We start from the raw sequence: 20479 nt of genomic DNA on the forward strand, positions 1-20479 counted from the left end.
AATAACTTTTTAAACCATATATTCATTCGAGCTGAACTCAACTTTGATGATTTAAAAAATGGTAGATCAAATTAGCTCAAAAAATATCTACATAACTTTGATCAAAATTGGATAAAAAATGATTTATATTTAAAGGGAATATAATCTCAAGTCTTTTTTAAGGTTTTTTTATGTTTTTTATCTAAACAAATTTGGGCGAAAAATCACTAACCAGCGCCAAAAATATCTGAAGCCATAGGAGGGAGCGGGAAATGGTCAAAGTGTTGGTGTTCCACACCAAAAAACCTGAGGTTATATTCCCTTTAAATGTTCGCCGTGCTGGACTGTTGGTTATTTATTAAAAAATATATTTCATTATTAATATTGTCTAACCATTGTGTATTTCTTTGGGTATCCTTTTGTTACAAAAAAAATATTAAAATATATTTGTTAAAATTGTCTGTGGCTGTCCTCGTGTACCCTGCTTTACCACAGAAACAAAAAATCGATTAAATTGTTTTTCTCAAATATTTGTTTCTTGTTTTCTCTTATATCGAATAATGAAGACTGAAATGTGATTTACTTAATTTTAAGCATATTGGCTTCAGTTGCAGCAATAACGGGCATGTGTCAAAAGACTGCACGCAGCCTCAACAACGGAAGCCCCTTTATGAGAATTGCAACGACACTGGACACGTGAGCAAAGATTGTGTCACGCAAAAGAAAACCATGCCAAGCTCGACTGGAGAAAGACCTAAAAAATGGCCCATACTGTGCCCGGATGCAAACATCAAATGTTTTAAAGACGCTACCTAGTTAGGTCATACATCGATCAATGAAGCAGATGAGTCCTTCTGAGAGAACGTGACACCGTAAAAATTCCCAAACGGCGTAACCAATAGAGGTCGACCAAGCGAAGGCGGTAGTCGGATACTTCGTGGTTCCGGATAAATTTAAGCACATCGCTCTACTTATTGGAAGACCACAAACGAAACTTACGAAAGAATCCGCGGTAAAACGACAAAACACTCTACGGTTATTTCGCGAAAAGCACAAAATGACAAAAGAAGATGATCAACCACGTTACCTCCCCAACCGGTCACACTGTGGGTTAAAGACGCTACCGTAGTACCGCCGTATTCCATGGGATTCATCGACCTGATGACGAATGACATCACTCACAACGATTGAAGTAAATTTCAAGTCTTCATTAAAAGCGAATATTGCATCCCTAGATGAGTATACGCATTGGATGAGAATGGTCCGACAACGATCCGATCATAAAAGGTGGTCAAACTATCACTAGAGCTAAGCCGTATTTAGCAGAGAACATTCCTGTTCTATAACTCGAAAGAAAAGACCTAAGACCATTTAAAGTCGACGAAATCAAAGCCAACCCAAACGTATCTCTTGAAATGAGAAAACGAATCTGCAACAACCAGTATCGCAACTGTTTCACCGATAACCTCTACAACTGGGGGGAAAAACAATCACAAACGAAGAACGAGTTAACCACGACAACGCTGATCACGTATATAGGTCCTACCGACTCTCTAACGCTGAACGAAAGAAGGTGCGAAGTAAGATTTCAGAGCTACTGTATGTGGGAATTATCCCTGAGTCAAATTAGCCATACTCTAGGGCAATTTTGATTATCTGGAAGAAAAACGGAGAGCACAGCCGTTGTGTCGATTTCCCAGGGTTAAATTGACTGACGCCTAATGACGCCTTTCGATAATACCGTTGATAGACGAAAAACTAGAACGAGGGAACAAGTTTTCACGAGCATCGACGCTATCCTCGGTCCACCTAGGCACGCGATCACCCTTATGTATCTGGAAGACGTACTTATTCCGACACTTGACGAAGAACAAGGTCCGGAGCATCCAGAAGAGGTGTTAAAGGTTTTCCGACGCGCCAAGCTTTCCTTAAACTTGAAGAAATGTCCCTTCCTTTAACGTAATATCGTCCAGACTGATACGCAACGATGTTGAGTGCGTGTAGGAAGTAGACCAAAAATCGTTTTTTAAAACCCTCAAGTTACAGAATGCCCCATATTGTACTGTACAACCCACAAATGAACACTGAAGTCCACACGGATGGAGCGAAATTGGCTTAAGCGCAAATGTTCAAAAAGACAACATCGACCAAAAGTATGCTCCATCCCGTCTGCTAACGCCAGTAGCAAGACCACCCGATAGAACTCATGATATCACTCCAGCTAGTTGTGGACTCTAGCGGAAGTATGGGACCTAGAGATTTATAGTCTTTCTGATCGGAATCAAGATTAACATGGATGCCGAAGAAGAATTGAAATAGGTATAGGCTATGCCCGACGCAGATCAATGGATGATCCAATAAAAATGTATCGATGATATGATCATGTCGGCATTGAGAAAACCGGTAAAAACATTTCCATTACCCGGGGATAACGTAGCATAGATTTACATCGAAGGTCAGTTACGAATGGTCCCCGATAGAGGCGAATACAAACAAAGAATAGAAACCTAAAGTGCAAATGCTAAACGTATCCGGAAACGAACTGGTCAGTGAAAGCGGTCAAACAGTAGTGAGAGCTTAAAAATACAATGCAAAAGAAAGTTATGCGAAAATACAACCCTTCGACATTGACGAAATAATCGTAGGACCAGAAGTTTCGTCAGCCCGATCCTCATTGTTAAGAAGAAAACTGGCGAAGGACGTCTGTGTGTGGACTTCCAAGCTATAAATCGATTTCCGAAGAGAGAAGCCTCCCCACTATTTTTAATTTATGAGCATTTAAAACGTTTAACGGGTTACAAGTTCTTTACCAGCGTAGATCTCTCATCAGGAATACACAGGTTTCTTCAAGCCAGATGGGCATTATCAGTTCAACCTTTTACCGTTTGGCTTGACTAAAGGTGTTGCCATGTTTCAAGGCATACAAGGACGTAGAAAAAGTACTAACACACTTGAAGGAGGTTTTAAAAGTTTTCCGCAAAGCGAAGTTCACACTTAAACTCAAAAATCAATACGGCCAGGTCAACGTAAGATAAACCGCGTCTAAACTTTCCCGGTACCGAAAGACGCACACAAATAAGAAGGTTATTGGGACTTGCCATCTATTTCAGGCGTTTCGTGAACGGATTCGCCACGGAAGTCGAGCCACTCTCGAAGCTACTGAGGAAAGACGAAGAATGGGAGTGGTCAGACGAACAAAACAGATCATTCTATACTACTACTACCGGAGACCGCACCCTAACTACTAATCAAAATGTAGTCTAAGTTTCCATTGGTGATATCCCTGTTACAGATTTTCGGGGAAGAATTAAGATCGTTAAAAACTTCACTAATATAGAAGAGTTAAGGGAAAGGGTCGACCAAATTTACGACCACATTTTAATTTCCGGTATTTTCAAGCCAGTTATAAATCTTGAATACAAAGAAAAGTTAACTAAAGAAATAGCGCATTTTTAATAGTAAGGCGTTGTGTTAAAAAACACGGAGTTTAAGAGAGCATTAAGTACTCTTGGAGGCAATTAGATCGTACTCCGAAGCTTTTAGGCCTATAATGGTTGGAAGTCCTCACGGGCTGATATTTGTAAAATTTTTGGGTATCTACATTATTCAGAGAGAGGAAGTAACATTTTTATTGTTGAACAAGTGACTTTCAGTTACTTTCTCAATTACTTGCTGGTTATTCAGCTAGGCCTTAGACCTGTTTCTTTTGAAAACCTTCTGATTAGGTAGTTGGTCTATTTTTTTCCGGTTTATTCTCTTTCCTTTTTGGAGCTGCAAGCCGCTTGTTTAAGAGAGAATCCCTATAATGGTAGGAAGCCTTGTAGGTAATTTCCCATTAGTTATTTTTTCGGGTACCACACGCCCTCGGCACGCAATTGCGAGAGACTGTTTCAAAAGTGTTGCGGTTCACACGGTCAAGATTTTGGTTTTTATTTATTTTTCCCATTTATTACGCTCACTTAACTGTCGTGTGAGCCTATATAGTTACACGGTTTTTCCATTATTTATCATTCTAGGCGTATTGACGGCAACCGCAAATTGATAGGTTGGCGATTTGTTTTTTACGGCTTAATGAATGGTTTTAGCCGCTTAGTCTTGCAACTTTTTGAGAGCGACGTGAGACAGTATCGAATACCCTCAACGATCCGTGGAGATATGAGTGGGAAAAATACTAAAGACACTCTGTTCTTGCTTCAAAATCAAGGGTGAAACCGTGAAAGCTTCATAACTGGCTTAAGTGTGCATAACAATAGAATGGAAAGACCTTCGTCTTATTATAAATGTCTATTTATAGAAGAAAAGGAAATACTCGACAGTACTGGAAAGACGCATCTTTTTTTGCCTTCATAAAGTGTTTCTGCATTACGAACGGAACATGGATCGAACTCTTCAACTATGGTCCTTGAACAGGCTTAATACCGAGCGAAGACAATAATGAGTACTTTCAGAACCCCGAGTTTTACGGTTCGACGATATAGTAGCGTAGGGTCTTGTCACCTTAACCGACTAGGGAACGCGAGCGACTGGACTAGGGAGAGAGCGAGGAAAATGATTTCGGAGGGTGTGAGACTTAACTAGGGATCGTCAGTTACTCGACTTAAGTAGAAGTGAGAGATTCGACTTGAGAGTAAGTTTTGAGTAACGTGAGAAGTTTGTCCGCGCACGTTTGGAAAAGCGCCCATTAGTGACCTCCTAATCCTGTCTCTTGGTGCTACATATCGTTGAAACTTGAGTTCTGTCACCTCGCTATTTAGATTATGTATTTAGCAGGTTAAACGCATGACATCTCAATTTTACCAGGAGGTGGTTAAAAAATATATAAACGAGTTTCTGCAAACTCGAACCTTAAGCTTCGCTCGCAAACCATATTGGGGTAAAATCTGATTCGTCTGATTATGCTTTTAGACTATGATTTATATAACAAAATTAACGAGAAGTACCATTAGACTAGAAGAAGTACTACATTAAACGAGAAGAAGTATTATATTCGGTTGAAAGGTCTATCGGCCACAGGAAATAGTTAATTCCCTAAAAAAGATTAATTTCTTCTTTACTTCTACGTGATTTATACAGGGTATCAACTAAAAAACGAAAAATAATAAATAACTGATAAACGTTTTATTTTTAATTTAAAATTAATATGAAACTAGTGTAAAATTGAATGACCTTGAACCATGTCTTCAAGGTCATTCTCGGGAACCGTTGGGTTCCAATTAGAAAGTTGTTGCTCGCCATATTATTAGTTCCAATAACTTTGATTTAACAAAATTTTACTAATTTTAGTAAATGTCCCTCTGCACAAAGAATGTTCCATAGAAATTTTAAATTTAAAAAAAACATCAGTTATTTATTATTTATCGTTTTTAGTGGCCACCTGTATAGCTGTATGTTTCACATATCTATTGAAGATCGTAATGAAAAAACAAAAGCCAAAGTAAGGAAACCTAACTTACGGCATCTCTTATTTTCTTTTCGACAATTTCAATTTTCTTCTCTAATTCAATTTCTTCATTATATCCCAGGAAGTGTATTGAGCGGCGGGCTCGGTCACTCTTGGGAACTTCTATATTGGACATATTCAACTTGATTCCCTCCAGCTTCAACTTATAGATTTTCTCGGCTAGAATTTTTTTTTAAAAAAAGGGAAAAAACACTTAAACTGAACCATTTTCGTTGCAATTAAACCAAGTGCAGAATACTACTTTCAAGTACCGTTCAGATTATTCAATTTTATCGCTGTCAAATTAGTTGTTCATACGCGATGAACCAATTAATTGGTCACCTTACGCCGTTCACAATTTTTCACCAAACATTGCGTGTATATTGAATTCTAGTGGGCCGCAATAGTACGACCATTGTTTAACCGAGGACAAATGATTTACTGACCTCCAATGGGATTATTCGTATTTTTAAGACGTTTGCTATCACGTTTCCGGTATGAAATTTATAAATTAAGTTTATCCTGTCAAAATTATTAATGTCTGCTATTTTAGTAATTGCAAAATTATTTTGAAGCAGATGATGTGTCAAATGTTTCAAAACTCTGGTGTCAATGACGTTACGGAATAGCTTAATTTCATAGCTTGAATGAAAAATAGTTGAAAATGTCAAACAAGTTGTGCACTTATAAGAAGGTCACCTAACTGCTTAATTCACTGCTTCATTTGGTGGATAAACTAATTGGCCTTAAAAAGTTAATCCGAACGCATATATTAATTTAGTATAATATTGTGTATTGGCACAGAGCAAAAGGTATGTGTTGAAAAACAATTCGAACTCGTCACCGTTACGAATTAGGGTCTGCAAAAGGGGGTAAACACAATCGGGTCGCCGAAATAAGTGGCTTTGACGTCATCATGCGCCAAAAACGATATGATGTCAACCCCATTTGTGTCAGCCTCTATTCTTCCGCGACTACTTGAGCGACATTCGTCAATAATGGTAAATATCTAAATTTTAGTTTCAGAGGCATCAGAGATTGTTGAACGTTTTGAATATTAATGAATCCAAAATTTGACTACAAATTTTAGCTTTGGTTTAAGATTCGTCTTCGTTACTTTCTGAGATTGTTGCAGATGTAAGAATAAAATAAATGTTTAGCCCTGATTATATTTTCACCGAAAGTTTGAGAAAGCTATTTGACGTGGCTTTATCTATATTTAATAGTTTTTTATGTAAGGACTGATGTTATTCTTTTTAATGAATTATGATAAATTGTATATTTTAGACTTTGTATATAAATATAATGCACCTTGAGAAAATAATTAAACTCGTTCTAGAAAGTAGGAACAGTCTGTTCACTTATCCGACTACGATACTTCACTATTCACATTAGTGGAATCTACTGCACCCAAAAAACTTAACGACAATTTCCTATACGCTGAATAGTGAGACGTTTACACCTACTAAATAACCTAATCTGGCCTAGAATTTGCGTTCTTCTAAGGTTTCATCTAAGAAGAAAGGTTTATTTTCCGGGAACCTATGAGGTCAATTCACGTTGTCTAAATATAAGCTTTTAGAAGAAATTTTTGACTGCATTTATTTATTAAACATATCGCTTGTATGGCAATTTGGTTACCCATTGTGCATGTGTCTCCTTCTACGTAAGGTAAGTAGGCGGGTGGGCACTGGCATTTGTATCCGCCGTTGACTGCTCCTGCGACGCATTCGGCTCCGTAATTCCGGCATGGGGACATTTCACACACTCCTATCAATGACAATTTAATAAAATTATTTGTTTTCAACATTTAGCCTTTTCTCTTATCATAGAACCACCTAGCGAGCGAAGTGAGAAGCTCTCTAATTTTCTGTGTGTTCGACGCTATGGTATTGTAATGGATAAAGGCGTCTGGCTCATTCCATTGACGATGGAACATCATTATTCATAATCATAAGATTAAAAGGTGTTAAAAGTACTGAAGACACAAAGTGTATAGACTTATTTATTGCGCAAAAATAAAATAAAACAGTAAAGTTAAGAATTTCATTTCAATTTTTAATAGAACTCCCCTTAACAAATCAGAGAATCAATCAAATTTAAAGAACTGCATTTAAATTTAGGTAAGCAATCAAATTTAAGGAATGAAATTTCAGTTTCAGAAAAATAAAATTTAAATTTCAACACGTGAAAAACCTATCGCAATTTCATTTGAATTTCAAAAGCTACTGGGTTCACCAGTTATAATATTTGCGCAGACTCGCTTGCAAGCTACCGACTTCCGACTAAGCTTCAATGTTAGAGGGAAAAGGTTAACGCCCCGACCAAGCTATGAATAGCTTCCCAGATCAACAAACGATTACACAATTAGTCGTTGTATCTGAAATTTATTAAGTATTGAGCAGTCCCAAAAGCAGTGAAATTTTTTCACAAAACGTCTGTTTAACAAACTAAAATCCAGTAACTTGGTGAACTTCTTACAATCGCCGATAGCTGTCTCAATGGGAACTAAAACGTCTTTCATTTGAACTTAGAAAGCGTTAACGAAACTCTCGATAGATCGTCTCGTCAACAGCTTTTTAATCATACTTATTATAATATTACATTAAACAACTTTAACAATATTAATAAAATAAATGTTTGAAATTATTAATAATAATTTTTTAACACCCAACCCGAAATCAATGATATCCTATGCAATTATCATAAATAAATCATTTCAGAGTTTCCTTAGTTGGCCAGTAGACGGCTGTAGTCGGTTATCGTTGATTATGCTTTTCTATTTGAGATATAGTGCACTCACACAGCTACTAGACTCTCATAGCTTACTAACAATGTAAGTTTCTAGTAAAGCTACCAAATAAAAATTAATTAGTTAATTTACATAGAAAAATTATGAGTTACTTCCAATTCTTAGAATTTTGGAAGATATTACTTAATTACTGACTTGTTATCTAATATCGCGAAAACGTAAAAGTGGAAGGTTTAAGTGGAAATTCATCAGTAACTCTGATTTTTAAGAAAATGCGGTGGAAATAATGGTCGATTCGAGTCTAAGAAAGAACGGGGGTTTTCCCAGCCCATTCAAGGTCCCAAGAAACGAAAACAAAGTAATAAATTAATAATAGTGCTGGGTGGAAGATTTCTTGGGAATCCACAGCCCTGGGTCCAGCAGCTGGCGAGCTGTTCTTCATCTCGAGTTACAACGCTCACTAGTTTCCCTTCCTTCATTAACAACCGGACCGGCCATCTCAGCAGATGGACACATGCCAGAAGCTTTGTCCCCCAAAGCAGTTCGATACTTGAACAGAAATGATTTTCAAAACAAGATAAAGGATAGATTACAAGAAAATTATTTAATATAAATTTGAATTTCAAATTTATTTAACGGCCTATAAAATTGTTTTATTACATATAAGTGTCAAAAATATCTTTAAAGTAAAGCTAATCTAATTTTACTTTCGTTAACGAGCTACTTTTCCTGCTATTGGTAGTGCTAAGAGGTACCATTGATTTCGAGTACAACAAGAAACCCACCTTTATTTATAGTATCAATATCTTACCAACACAAACTCCATGCTCATTTTTAAAATATCCCACGTTGCAAGATTCTGTTCATTAAGAGAAAATACGTTATTAGGTGAACAGTTAAACTGTTCTGCATTAAAACACTCTGAATATTTATTTATTGTATTATTATTGGAACATTAGGCTCAACGAACCGAAAAAGAAAACTTACATATTTAACAACTTTTAATGTGGATTTAGTCGGCTCAAGCTATCACACTCTAAAAAAAAGCATTCAATTTCCTTTCAAAATGGAATAACACTATTCAATTTTGAATGCCGCTTCAAATAGGCATTCAAATTTAACCGCTACCATTCAATTTTAAAAAAGCTTTCAAATTGACGTTCTAATTTTACTAATTCCTTTCAATTTTGAATAAATATTCACCTTGGCGTTCAAATTAAATAAAAACCTTTCAAGTTCAATTCAACAGTCATCCTGGCGTTAAATTTTGACTACAAGTTCTACATCCATTCAATTTAACAGCAGTTTACAGAAAGTGACAAAAGATCGTTGGTCGAGTGAGCTCTCGGCTGCTGTGTCGTCTGCTATAAAAAGTGACGACGCTTACGCGAGCTAAATAGTGTATCCAAGCGACTTTGTGAGCAGCCGAAGTTTAGCAGACGACGGTTTGCTCAACCTTAACGAACACGCATAAGCCTCTGCGTTCAAAAATCTTTCACGATGCTTTTGACGTCTAAGCATCCAAATGGCAAGGTTTCCAACAAATGTTCACGGTATATGTCTTACTTGTGATCGCATCGGGTGGGTTTCGAATCCGAGTCCTCCTGCATGACAGGCGGGCGTTCTACCAGTACCAAAGACCCTCCGATACTTAAAGGGGCTCCAAAGTTCGGTGGCAAAATGTGTGTAAAGTCAGTAAAGTGCGAAATATACGGTTGACTCTGCCGAGTGAGGGGTTGGGGGAATGAAAAGCATGCTCAATTTTCTTTTTTTTTTGCCACCGAACTTTGGAGCCCCTTTAAATCACTTTGTTGAAAATTAGAAATTCAGTTTCATCAAAAACGTATATCAATAGTGTTTTATTTTTCGCTTCTTATGTAAATACATGGAAGAAGAAAGCTTTATTCTTCCATGATAAATATAACGAAATTTTGGGTTCGATTTAAATTATTGCACAGAAGAAATTGAAATGTTGTGACTCGCGTATTAGTAATTATACAAATGAATTAACAAATCCGGCTACCGGGAATAGAACTCCCGGCGCTCTGCACTCCGAACGAGTGCTTAACCGTTGAGCCACCGACACTTACTGCACCCGACACTTTTTTTAAACATAAAGCTTAACGTTTCTCGGCCATTCTTTATGCTTTTTAATTTTGGAAGAGACAATTGTTTCTTTAATAGTTTTGTTATACATTATTTATATAATTAATAATAAAATTTGAGCTGAGCTTTTTTTAAAGACAATTCAGTGCAATTTTTTTATTTTAATTAGCAATATTTAAACGGTATGGAATCGAACCCGGATCACTAGATTTAGGCGGGTAATGCCTAAAGAATTAAAAAACTCGGACTCTTGGCTAAAATCTTTGTGTATTATCTTGTATATAGCAGATACACCTTATTATTAAATTAATTGAATTAAACAAAGTTGTTTTGCCGACCGAGCGTAACCATCGAAAACCACATTCAGGGTATCATAAATTTGTATACCAAACGTGATCGAGCTATTTAAAATACGAACCAATTAATTAATCTAAAATGAATATTACTTTAACCCTCTAGTAGCACAAATTTACACGATTAAAATAATTTACAAAATTTTGAAATTCATTTTACAATCATTTTCGATGTTCAGCCCCGCTTTCTCGTAACGGCTGCGGAAGCGCTCCGGCCTGGAATCATTTGCGTTTTAAAACGTGGCAGCGATGCGTCGCTACCCACTCCAAAAAGACCCTGCTATTACTTAAGAGCATCGTGGGAACTAGGCCATTTTTTCCCGGTCGTGTTAAGCCTTAGCCTACTTTGTTGTTCAACTACCAAGACTTCACGAGGCTACCTTTTAACAAGCAGGTAAATAAAATATAGGATTCCCCGCTTCCGGTAAACAATGGATACGTTAAGCTTATGGAAAGAGATTTTTAAACACTAGTAAACGTTTAGTGTTGAAATGAAAACTATTGACTCTACAGATTTTAAACAGAAATATACTTGATATACATTTAAATTGGGAATTTAGATTTCATTTTATTTCGCTACCTGATCTCCAAAACCTGGTAACTCGAAATTAATGGTTGGCGTTTTTAGAAAGAGCTTTTCAGCCTTCACTAAATAAAAATCAAGATAATTCACCACTTCAGTAACACGATCTGCGCAAACGCAGTGACTGACGCGCCATCTACTATTAAAGAAGAGAATTGCTTAGTGGGCAATTTCCTTCTTCCGTTTCTACAAAATTTATATAGTATGTGCTCTCGGAAAACTTCCGTAAATGGCACAATAAATACTGAAGTGGTGAATTACCACATAGTTTCATAGTTCACGTTTAAAGTTAGAATAATTTTTTTAAAGCATGCGGTTTTATATTTTACAAAATTTATATTTTTATATTTCATACAGGATCCAATTGTGAATACACCGAAAATAGTATTCCAAAATGAAAACATTAGAGAAATATTCAATTCTACCTTGGAGGTTAAAATAGACGGGGTGTCATTTGACGACAACTCTATAAGAATGACAGTCGCATCCTTGTTTTCTGGATACCATACGTTTCAACTTGAGTATCCGACTTCCTTGAGAAAAACAATGGATAAAGAATTTCCAGAAAGTGTTTTTATAAATTGTAACAACGGATGTTTCGTCGCCGGTAGTAGGCATTGTTAATAGACTTACAGAATAACTATAAGTTTATGGATCATGCTTTAGAATACACTTTAATTTTGTTTAAAGAATAAAGTTTAAATTTCAATAAAAACGTATTTTCTAAACTATGAACTTATTAATGCTGTAAGCTTACTTGTTCCCTTTCTAGCACATAAACAATTAAACATATTTGTCGCCTCAAATTCACCATATAATAAAAATGATTCACGCACGCCTGTACGCGTTAATGTGAAGCTCAATTGTCGTTATACTGAACGACATATCGCTTAAATTTGAACAGCAATTCAGGTACGTTTGATCGCCAAAAGACTTAAATTTGAATGCCGGAACGCTTAAATTTGAGTGCCAAAAGACTTATGCCTACATTTGAATGATAAATCCCGCACATTTGAAAGCCATTTCAGGAAAATATGATCGACCCAAGACTTAAATTTGAACGCCAAAAGACTTATATTTGAACGCCGGAACATTTAAATCTGAGCGCCTAAAGACTTACATTTGAATGATATATCACGCATATTTGAACGCCATTTCGGGTAAATATGATAGACCCATGACTTAACCCCTCTAATATTTTAACGAACATTTATAAATAACAGTCACACAGCATTGTTTCCAAATTTATCTGGATAAGATTAACATTAATAATGTAGGCCTAATGTAACTAAACTTTGAAACCCAACAGCACACCACGTGCATGATGAAAATGACGCGGTCTAATCAGCCCATTCGTGATTAGGTTTATTTTAATTTATGATATAATATACTTAACGGCAATGTGTTTGATTGAATTCAAAAACGTTTTTCCAACCTCAGAACTTCCCGAAATATCTGAGGCCATCTTAATTTTGTTAAATTTTACGCCGGAACTCTCAGACATATTTAAAGAGCATTTAAAAATTATAAATTAATAAATAAATGCTTCACATTATAACATTTCACCTACTTCGCTTTATATTACAAAACAAAATTGCACATTTCACATCTAACTAAATAAAAATGACTTTAAGACGGCCTGTATACCGACTTTATCAGTGACGTAACCGAAATGCCTTTTTAAAAAACAAACACCATTTAGTCGCGTAAAATTTATAAATCTTAAAGAGGTCAAAGAAAAAATAAACAGGGTGTTTTTTGGTGTTGGTCCATTTGGTCGAAAAATATGTGATCGACAGTCGACCATTATACGTTGCAGTTGATCGAAATTCCATTTGATCGAATCCCATTTGTCATTTGTTTCATAAGATCGAACCTTCAAATGATCGAATACTATTTGATCGAATTCAAAAGTATTTATAGTACCAGTTGGTATGTTTTTATTTTACCGAATGTCAATATGAAGTGCAGAAGGAATAATGATGGAATAATGATGGAATAATTCATTGCTTTAACTGTATTAAGCCACAAAGATGAAGAGATTTTTACTTTATACACTATATGATGGAATTTATTTTATGACATCGACGATAACGGCCCGTTGTTTTTGATATATATAAATAGGGTCAGGTTAGGTTAGGTTAGGTTAGGTTAGGTTGATGTACGCGCGCCGTAGGCGCGTATGCACCGTTGTATACGAGGGGTCTGACCACGTTCACGGCCCTTCTATTGCTAAAAATTAGGTACAGAATTCGTTTTTTAATAGGTCTTTCTATTAATTATGTCCGAGAGAATATTTTGTTTTCTACGTCACTGCGCTCAGGTTTTTTCTGTATAGTAATTGTATTTTCGATTTAATCCCAAAAACTAGTAGTTTTACCCTACAGTAGCTTTCGATCAAATGCCCTTCGATCAAATGCAATTTGATCAAATGGGACCCGTTCGACCATTTGGTAATCGATCAAATAGACTCAAACCGTTTTTTTGCTCTAAAAAGGTTTTTTTTAAACTATGTTTTCTAGAAAGTTGAAATTTGTATGAAAATTTCGTTTAATTTTGTCGAAACAACGATATTCATATGTTTTCGATGACGCTCTACAAGTTTTCCATTGACAAATTAATTCCAACACCTAGCGGTAAAAAATTAAGGTTCTGAAAAACGTGAAAATAATTCCCGAAATCGATGAAATGTATAAAGTACCACAGAAAACATAGTTTATAAAAAAAAACTTTTCCAATCACAAAAACACCCTGTTTAATTATGAAAAATTACTTTTAAAAAACTCTTTGCTGATTTTGATGTACATTTCAGAATTGGGGACGCTAAAGCTTTTAACTTTTTGGTAGTCAAACATTTATCGAAATCGTTCAAGAAATTAAAAATTGCTTTGAGGCGAACAATTTCAAAGATGGCCGCAGAAATGACTCCGATCTCAACTTTGAGCTAAGTACATCTGTTCTTTCCAAATAAATTTTTACCATTGGAATTTTTTACGATCTCCAAATTCTGAATACGTGACTAAATGTTCAGACAGTCCAATTTAAGTTACGTAATTGGAAAAGTCTGTATTCGCTTCGGTTTTGCTAAATAAATGTTTGATTCTACCTTGATCTTGCAAAACAAAGAGATGGTAACGGTAATGTTAATATAGACCATCAATTTCGTTGAACGATTTATAATCAAATTTCCTAAAAGAGATTAGTTTTATCTTTCGAGTAAACTGGCCAAAAAGGCCATTTTTTGGGGGAACTGAAAACATTTGGCTCTTTATTTATCTTTATTGAGTGCTGCTCTTCTTTTGACTTTTATTTCGACTAATTTCGCAAAACTATTTGTACCCACTGACAGATGGCGCTCAACATATACCCTTCCCAATTAATTTGGTTTACTTCATGTTAATTCACTTATTCATATAAATCAATATTTTCCGAGAAATAGAGAATTAAATAGACCGAAAATAATTTTTATGGTAGCTTTTTTTGACTTTTTGGTCTATAAGAGGCACTTTTAGCAAGATATTTAACTCTCTCCGTTAATTTCAAATAAACACCTACCTTGGCAGCTTCCAGGATATCCTAACCAACGGCCGTCATCTCCACATTCGATTTCTTTGGCACCTACCAATGTCAGTTTTGTGATACTACATTTTATTTGGCATTTCTCTCCTGGTCTTGCCAAATGACAAACGCCGGATAATTCGATGTTTCCCTCAACTTTTGGTGAAGGGCACATGATTTCTAAAGAAACAAATCATATATTTACCGATTTCCAGCGAATACATCTTTACTGTTAAGATTCTTACGTTCGCAGTGACCTAGATCTCCACTCCAATATCCTTTTTCCGTACATCTTATCTTGTTATTTCCAATCATTCGGAAAGTGTTCTTAATAGAAGCAATGGTCGCATTTTCGGGACATTGTTTAGTGCAGTACTCCCCAGGAACAGCCAAGACGCAATTTTCTCCTAATGTTCCATCTCCAATGTCTTCAATATTTGGACAAAATATTTCTAAAGAAACATATCTATGTAATACTTTATTTTTCCGCGGGCTAATTTGAACATGTGACGAACCTTCGCACACTCCCAGCTCCATATCCCATTCGCCGTCTTCGGCACACGTTACCTTTTGTTCGCCATTTAGTCTTAATTTATTGTCTGTTCCACACGAGATGGCGCAAGAATCCTGTGGATGCGCAATATCGCATATTCCTGATAACGTCCCTTTTCCGGTATTTTCAATTCGAGGGCACATTATCTCTAATGGCAAAATGATAATTAGTTTAGAGTAGCTTTAGCCGTAGCTAATATGACAGTAAAGACAACTCTCACGAGACCCTAAGTGTAAATAAAACTTGGGCTACTGACAAAATTATTTTAATTTTTTGTTAAGTCTAGCGCGCGTGTAAAATTGGTAATTAAAGGTAGTTAAGGGCCAAATTAAGAACAACTTTTAGCATTTTCTCGATTTTAAATATTTGATCAATTGTGACCCGTCAAAAAAATTATATTCCATTCCGAAGTATAAAGGATAATAGAAAACCATGGATAATTATCACTTGGCTTTTCTATTTTATAAATCAAAAGTTTTGATATATTTAAATAAATTAAATTTCACATATTAAACTATTTATTTTTAATTCGTTAGGTTTCTGCGCCCAAATCCTCTGTAGCAAATTAGAGTCGGGCCGACGTCGGCCAAAGATACTTAACACTAAAGTCGGCCGACCTTTGGATTTAGGGTCGAAATATCCTAGGGGTAAAAGGGTCGGCCGACTACAAAACGTCGACTCTATACCGCTTTTAATAGACCTAAGAACCGACTCCAAAACGACGTCACGCCGAATTTATAGTAATGCTCATTTCCGACCCAAATCTGATCTAATTATTAGATGCATCGTTTTTCGAATACAAATAAGTTTTCAGAAAAATTAAAAGTGAATAAAAAATTATCTCAGAAAATCATTAAATAGTCAGAAAATAATAAAAATATCCCCTTTTCCTAAATACATATGGTCTGTTTCATAAAGTTAATGTCAAATCCAATAATTAAATGTAAGGTCTTTTCTAAGTCGGATATTGGTCGGCGTACCGACCATAAATAGTCCCAAAAAAGGGTTTACGGTTTTAGTGTCGAAAAACGTTTGGGCATTTTTAGGTCGGCATTTGGTCGTCGACTATAAAGCGACTTTTCGACCGTACACCGACCCTAAAACGACTTCATGTGCTTCAGGGGAAGTGTTCTGGCAGAATTATTATTCATATAATTTTTTATTTAGCAAACTATCATAAACCAACCTTGGCATATGCCGAGATCGTTCGACCACTCTCCACTTGTTAGACACTTGATAGTAGAATGTCCATCGACTCTCAAGTATTTGTTCTCGCCCAAGCACTCAATGGTACATTTTTCGCCGGGATTCGCCATTCTGCATTTTCCGGATAGCTTATCGAATTCAGTAAATTGATCGATATTAGGACAAAATATTTCTAAAAGTAAATGAATCAAGTTAAATTTTGTCGATCATCATAGCTTTTCAAAGGTTGATATGGTATTTCGCAACGTCATCAGGCGATCTAAAATATAAGCATTAAACGTCGGTAGGAAACTGGAACCTAAAGTGGTTCCTTGGTTATTGGTCTAGTTGATCAACTGATTAATGGCGTAATATTTTACTTGTAAAAAAAGTTTTAATGAAAATATAAATAGTACTACCGTTTGTAAAATTATTAACAATGGATTGAAAACGAGTGACCTCGGGTCTTTCTGCACGAGAAGATATCAACTATATCAAAGGACTTATACAAATCTTGTAAAACAATATTATTCACGAAAAACTAAAACAAACGGGAAAAATGAGGTATGATTGCTTTTTTTCAAAAGTTATCCGAACTTCATTTCAACACGCAAGGTTACCAAAGTATTAGGTAGACAATTACCCCGGTAGTGGCACTTTACTTTGACACGCGACTACGCGGAAGACGATAAGAGCTCCTAAATAAAAAGCAGTTTTGAAATATCGTATCAACCGAGTCCTAGTCTTTTTGTATGAATTCACAATTTCATAACGAAGTGAACTTGACGGCCACTCACCCTTACAAATTCCGGGCTCTCTATCCCACTTTTCAGTACTCAAACATTTTAAAGAACCTGCTCCGTCCAGTTTGTATTTGTCACCCTCACACTGAATAGTGCAGCGATCATCCTCCTTCGCTACAGTTGTTTCATTTTGACTACATTCACCAACGAAGATCATGTGTCCAGTATCTTCAACTTTAGGACAAGTTATTTCTAAACAAAAAAAAACTTTTTAGAGTGTAATAACAGCGTGTTGATAATTCATTTTTGTCTTATTCAAGTTGATTTTAATTTCTGGTTTCTTAATTTATCTTTAAAATACACATGTATTTAGCTAAAATTCCTAAATTTTATCGAATAAGGTTGAACGATCATTTGCTTAATCGTTAGCGGACGTGTATGGCTTAAAGGAGCAACTTCGCATCACGCTAGCGGAAAGAGGGATCAAACTCCTTTATTCTCCTAATTTTAAGAAGTGCGTTTTCTTTCATTTCACTCAATGTCTTCACCGTCTTATACAACCAGAAGCATAATTCATAAAGTGTCTCGAAACTCTCAAGACTAACAATTTTAAGAGTTTTCAATTTTCTGCTCTGTTGCGATCGAGATCGCCGCTACCAGCATATCCCTGTTCCAGTTCCCTGCTCGGATTTTTTTCCATGTATTTCCTCCAAGTGCCCAAAATATTCCTAAATTTTAATAAAGTACATCTTTCTTAAGCATATAAACATAAAATCGGAACGAGATCAATTAGTTCGGCATCGGAGCGAATTTTGAACAGTCGAATTTAAAAATCCAATTATCTTTTAGATAAATTTTTTTGTGCCATAGGTTTTAGACATTATTTAAGCTAGTACTCTTTTCTTTCCACCATATTGGATTCAAGATGGTTTCTTCTTTATATTTTAAAAAGCCAGATATTTTTTAGACACTTTTAAATACACCATTGACCCCATTAGAACTTTATTGGCATATTTAGGTGTTGAACCTTACACATTTTCAATCTAATCCCACCACTGAAAATATCTCTGAAATTGTCGTTTTTTACTTATAATATCTGAAATTTGAATTAATTTTCTTCACACAAATGATCTCATATACATATTTAAATCGAAAAAACTCTACCCCAACCTACTTTAATAATATTTCCCCATTACAAATATGTTTAAATCTTTTTTTAATTGCGTTTTAGTTGCTAAGATATGATTTCTGAACTTTCGTAAGAAAATGGAAAAATAATGACCAACATATAAATGCTCTTTTAGGGTTACTTTTGATAAAAGTAGCTTATTTATAATTTAATCAATAACTGTGTTTCAATTATTTCAATATTATTTTTGTGGATTAAAAATTTTGCATTTTCATATTGATTTGTGGCGAGCTTTAAAATTTATCAAATAGATCGTTCCCTATAGTCTGATAAGGATTCTATAAAATAGGCTTTCTATTTCAGTTACGTCCTCTCTAATTTACTTCCAAAAACCTTTCTACTTGTCCAAACAATTCTTCAATATTTAAACTGGTCTCGGTTAATTGTAGTTTCTTGATGAGATATTATGTCTTGCCATTAGGCTTGAACGCGAATGTTTACTCTGGGAAGAAATTCTTTTAAGTTTGTTATAACCATTCATTACCTTCGTGTAGACTTTTCTCGTAAAAGATATAATATATACTTCTGGTTATAGCTAATGAAAATTAAAATACTATATTCTAAATCACTTGTGGAGACTATCAATATAAAAGCCGATTCACACGAACCAACATTTTTTTGAACATTATTGGTCAAAACGGGACGTAAACTGAGATGCTCCGTGTAAATGAAGGTAAAATGTGTGTCCAATTTAAAGAACTACCGGTTTTTGTGCTCAGAATATTTAAATCTAATACATTTTTTTTTAATTTTTAGATAACGTAAAACCAAGAATGTATTTATCTATACTCAGGGAGAATGAATATGTCGATATTATTTTTAGCGTTTCTCCAATTCCACCCGTTGGGGTCTCCGGTATGCTCTACCGCTTTAATAAAATCAAATATTACTGCAATCTCATTGGTTCTTAAAAATTACGTTTTTCGACGCGATTAACGCTGCTGCGAGGACGTAAAAAATTAAACCGCCTCCTCCCCCCCCCCCCCTTTTAGCGTGACGGGGTTAGGGCCTCAACGTGTCCATCGATAGTCTCGACATATTCATTCTCCCCGAGTATAAATAAATACATTCTTGGTAAAACCGATAATATTTATATATGTAACTGTATTATTTATTTTTCAAGTTTAGCGACATTTTGGTGGAACGTGTGAGCAAAAACTCTACGTGTTTGACGAGTTCAAATTGAAATTGTGGTCACAAATGTTGGCTCGGTGGAATAGGCCTTATAATGAGCATAAATTGAAATATTAAAGCGTGTTTCTCAAACTAGAATTTAAGAAAGCAAACGCTTCCTCAATAATGTTTAAGCAATACGAGATTAATGTTTCAAATATAAATTTAAAGGGAATTTGAATATTTAAAACTAGAGGCAGATTCATTTTCAACGCTTCCAACCATGGTCATTCCCGGCGATCAATTATCATCGAAAAAATAATTAGCTAGTTCTTCTCTTCTATGAGCGATAAGAAGATATTTCAAAAATCTCTGAAGAAAATGGCATTTGGGAATTATTGAATATTCATTTGAAAGACTATTTCAAAAATCTCTGAAGAAAATGGCATTTGGGAATTATTGAATATTCATTTGAAAGACTATTTCAAAAATCTCTGAAGAAAATGGCATTTGGGAATTATTGAATATTCATTTGAAAGAAGATTTCAAAAAATCTAGAAAATTAATAGTTGGTATTTGAAACCTAGAACAATAAAATAAGTTTGAATCTTTCGATTGATTTTGAGATGTGAAACATGTTATCAATTGAGAAACGCTATACAATTTACCTTTGCAAGGTCCCAGTTTCCAATTCCACAACCCTTCCTTTGTACAATTTGCAGAATTTGGACCAATCGATTTATACTTTTCGTTGCACTCGAGCCTGCATACGTCATTAGGAGTACCTAACACGCAATTTCCAGACACGGCGCCATTTTCAGGTTTTGTGATATCAGGGCAATAGATGTCTGAATTACAAAACAAAATGAATTAAATAGCTTCATAAGAAATACCCCATCAATAGACCTGTGAGCCTAATAAAAAC

The 20479-nt window shown here is 35.3% G+C and overlaps 1 protein-coding gene across 1 annotated transcript in view; it reads right to left on the reverse strand.

Moving 5' to 3' along the window:
• Positions 1 to 20479, reverse strand: part of LOC149949680 (complement receptor type 2-like) — a 43515-nt gene that overhangs the window by 9705 nt on the left and 13331 nt on the right. The window contains exons 6-14 of the mRNA XM_090167869.1: positions 20223 to 20402; positions 17307 to 17504; positions 16511 to 16702; positions 15287 to 15472; positions 15017 to 15223; positions 14769 to 14951; positions 8983 to 9030; positions 7061 to 7189; positions 5433 to 5599 (exon numbers count right to left, since the gene is read on the reverse strand). Coding sequence (XP_090023995.1) covers positions 5433 to 5599; positions 7061 to 7189; positions 8983 to 9030; positions 14769 to 14951; positions 15017 to 15223; positions 15287 to 15472; positions 16511 to 16702; positions 17307 to 17504; positions 20223 to 20402 — 1490 coding nt within the window. The remainder of the gene's footprint in view (positions 1 to 5432; positions 5600 to 7060; positions 7190 to 8982; positions 9031 to 14768; positions 14952 to 15016; positions 15224 to 15286; positions 15473 to 16510; positions 16703 to 17306; positions 17505 to 20222; positions 20403 to 20479) is intronic.

The sequence above is a fragment of the Leiobunum rupestre genome, chromosome 3, assembly GCF_980474605.1.
Source record: "Leiobunum rupestre chromosome 3, qqLeiRupe1.1.hap1, whole genome shotgun sequence".
Taxonomy (NCBI): domain Eukaryota; kingdom Metazoa; phylum Arthropoda; class Arachnida; order Opiliones; family Sclerosomatidae; genus Leiobunum; species Leiobunum rupestre.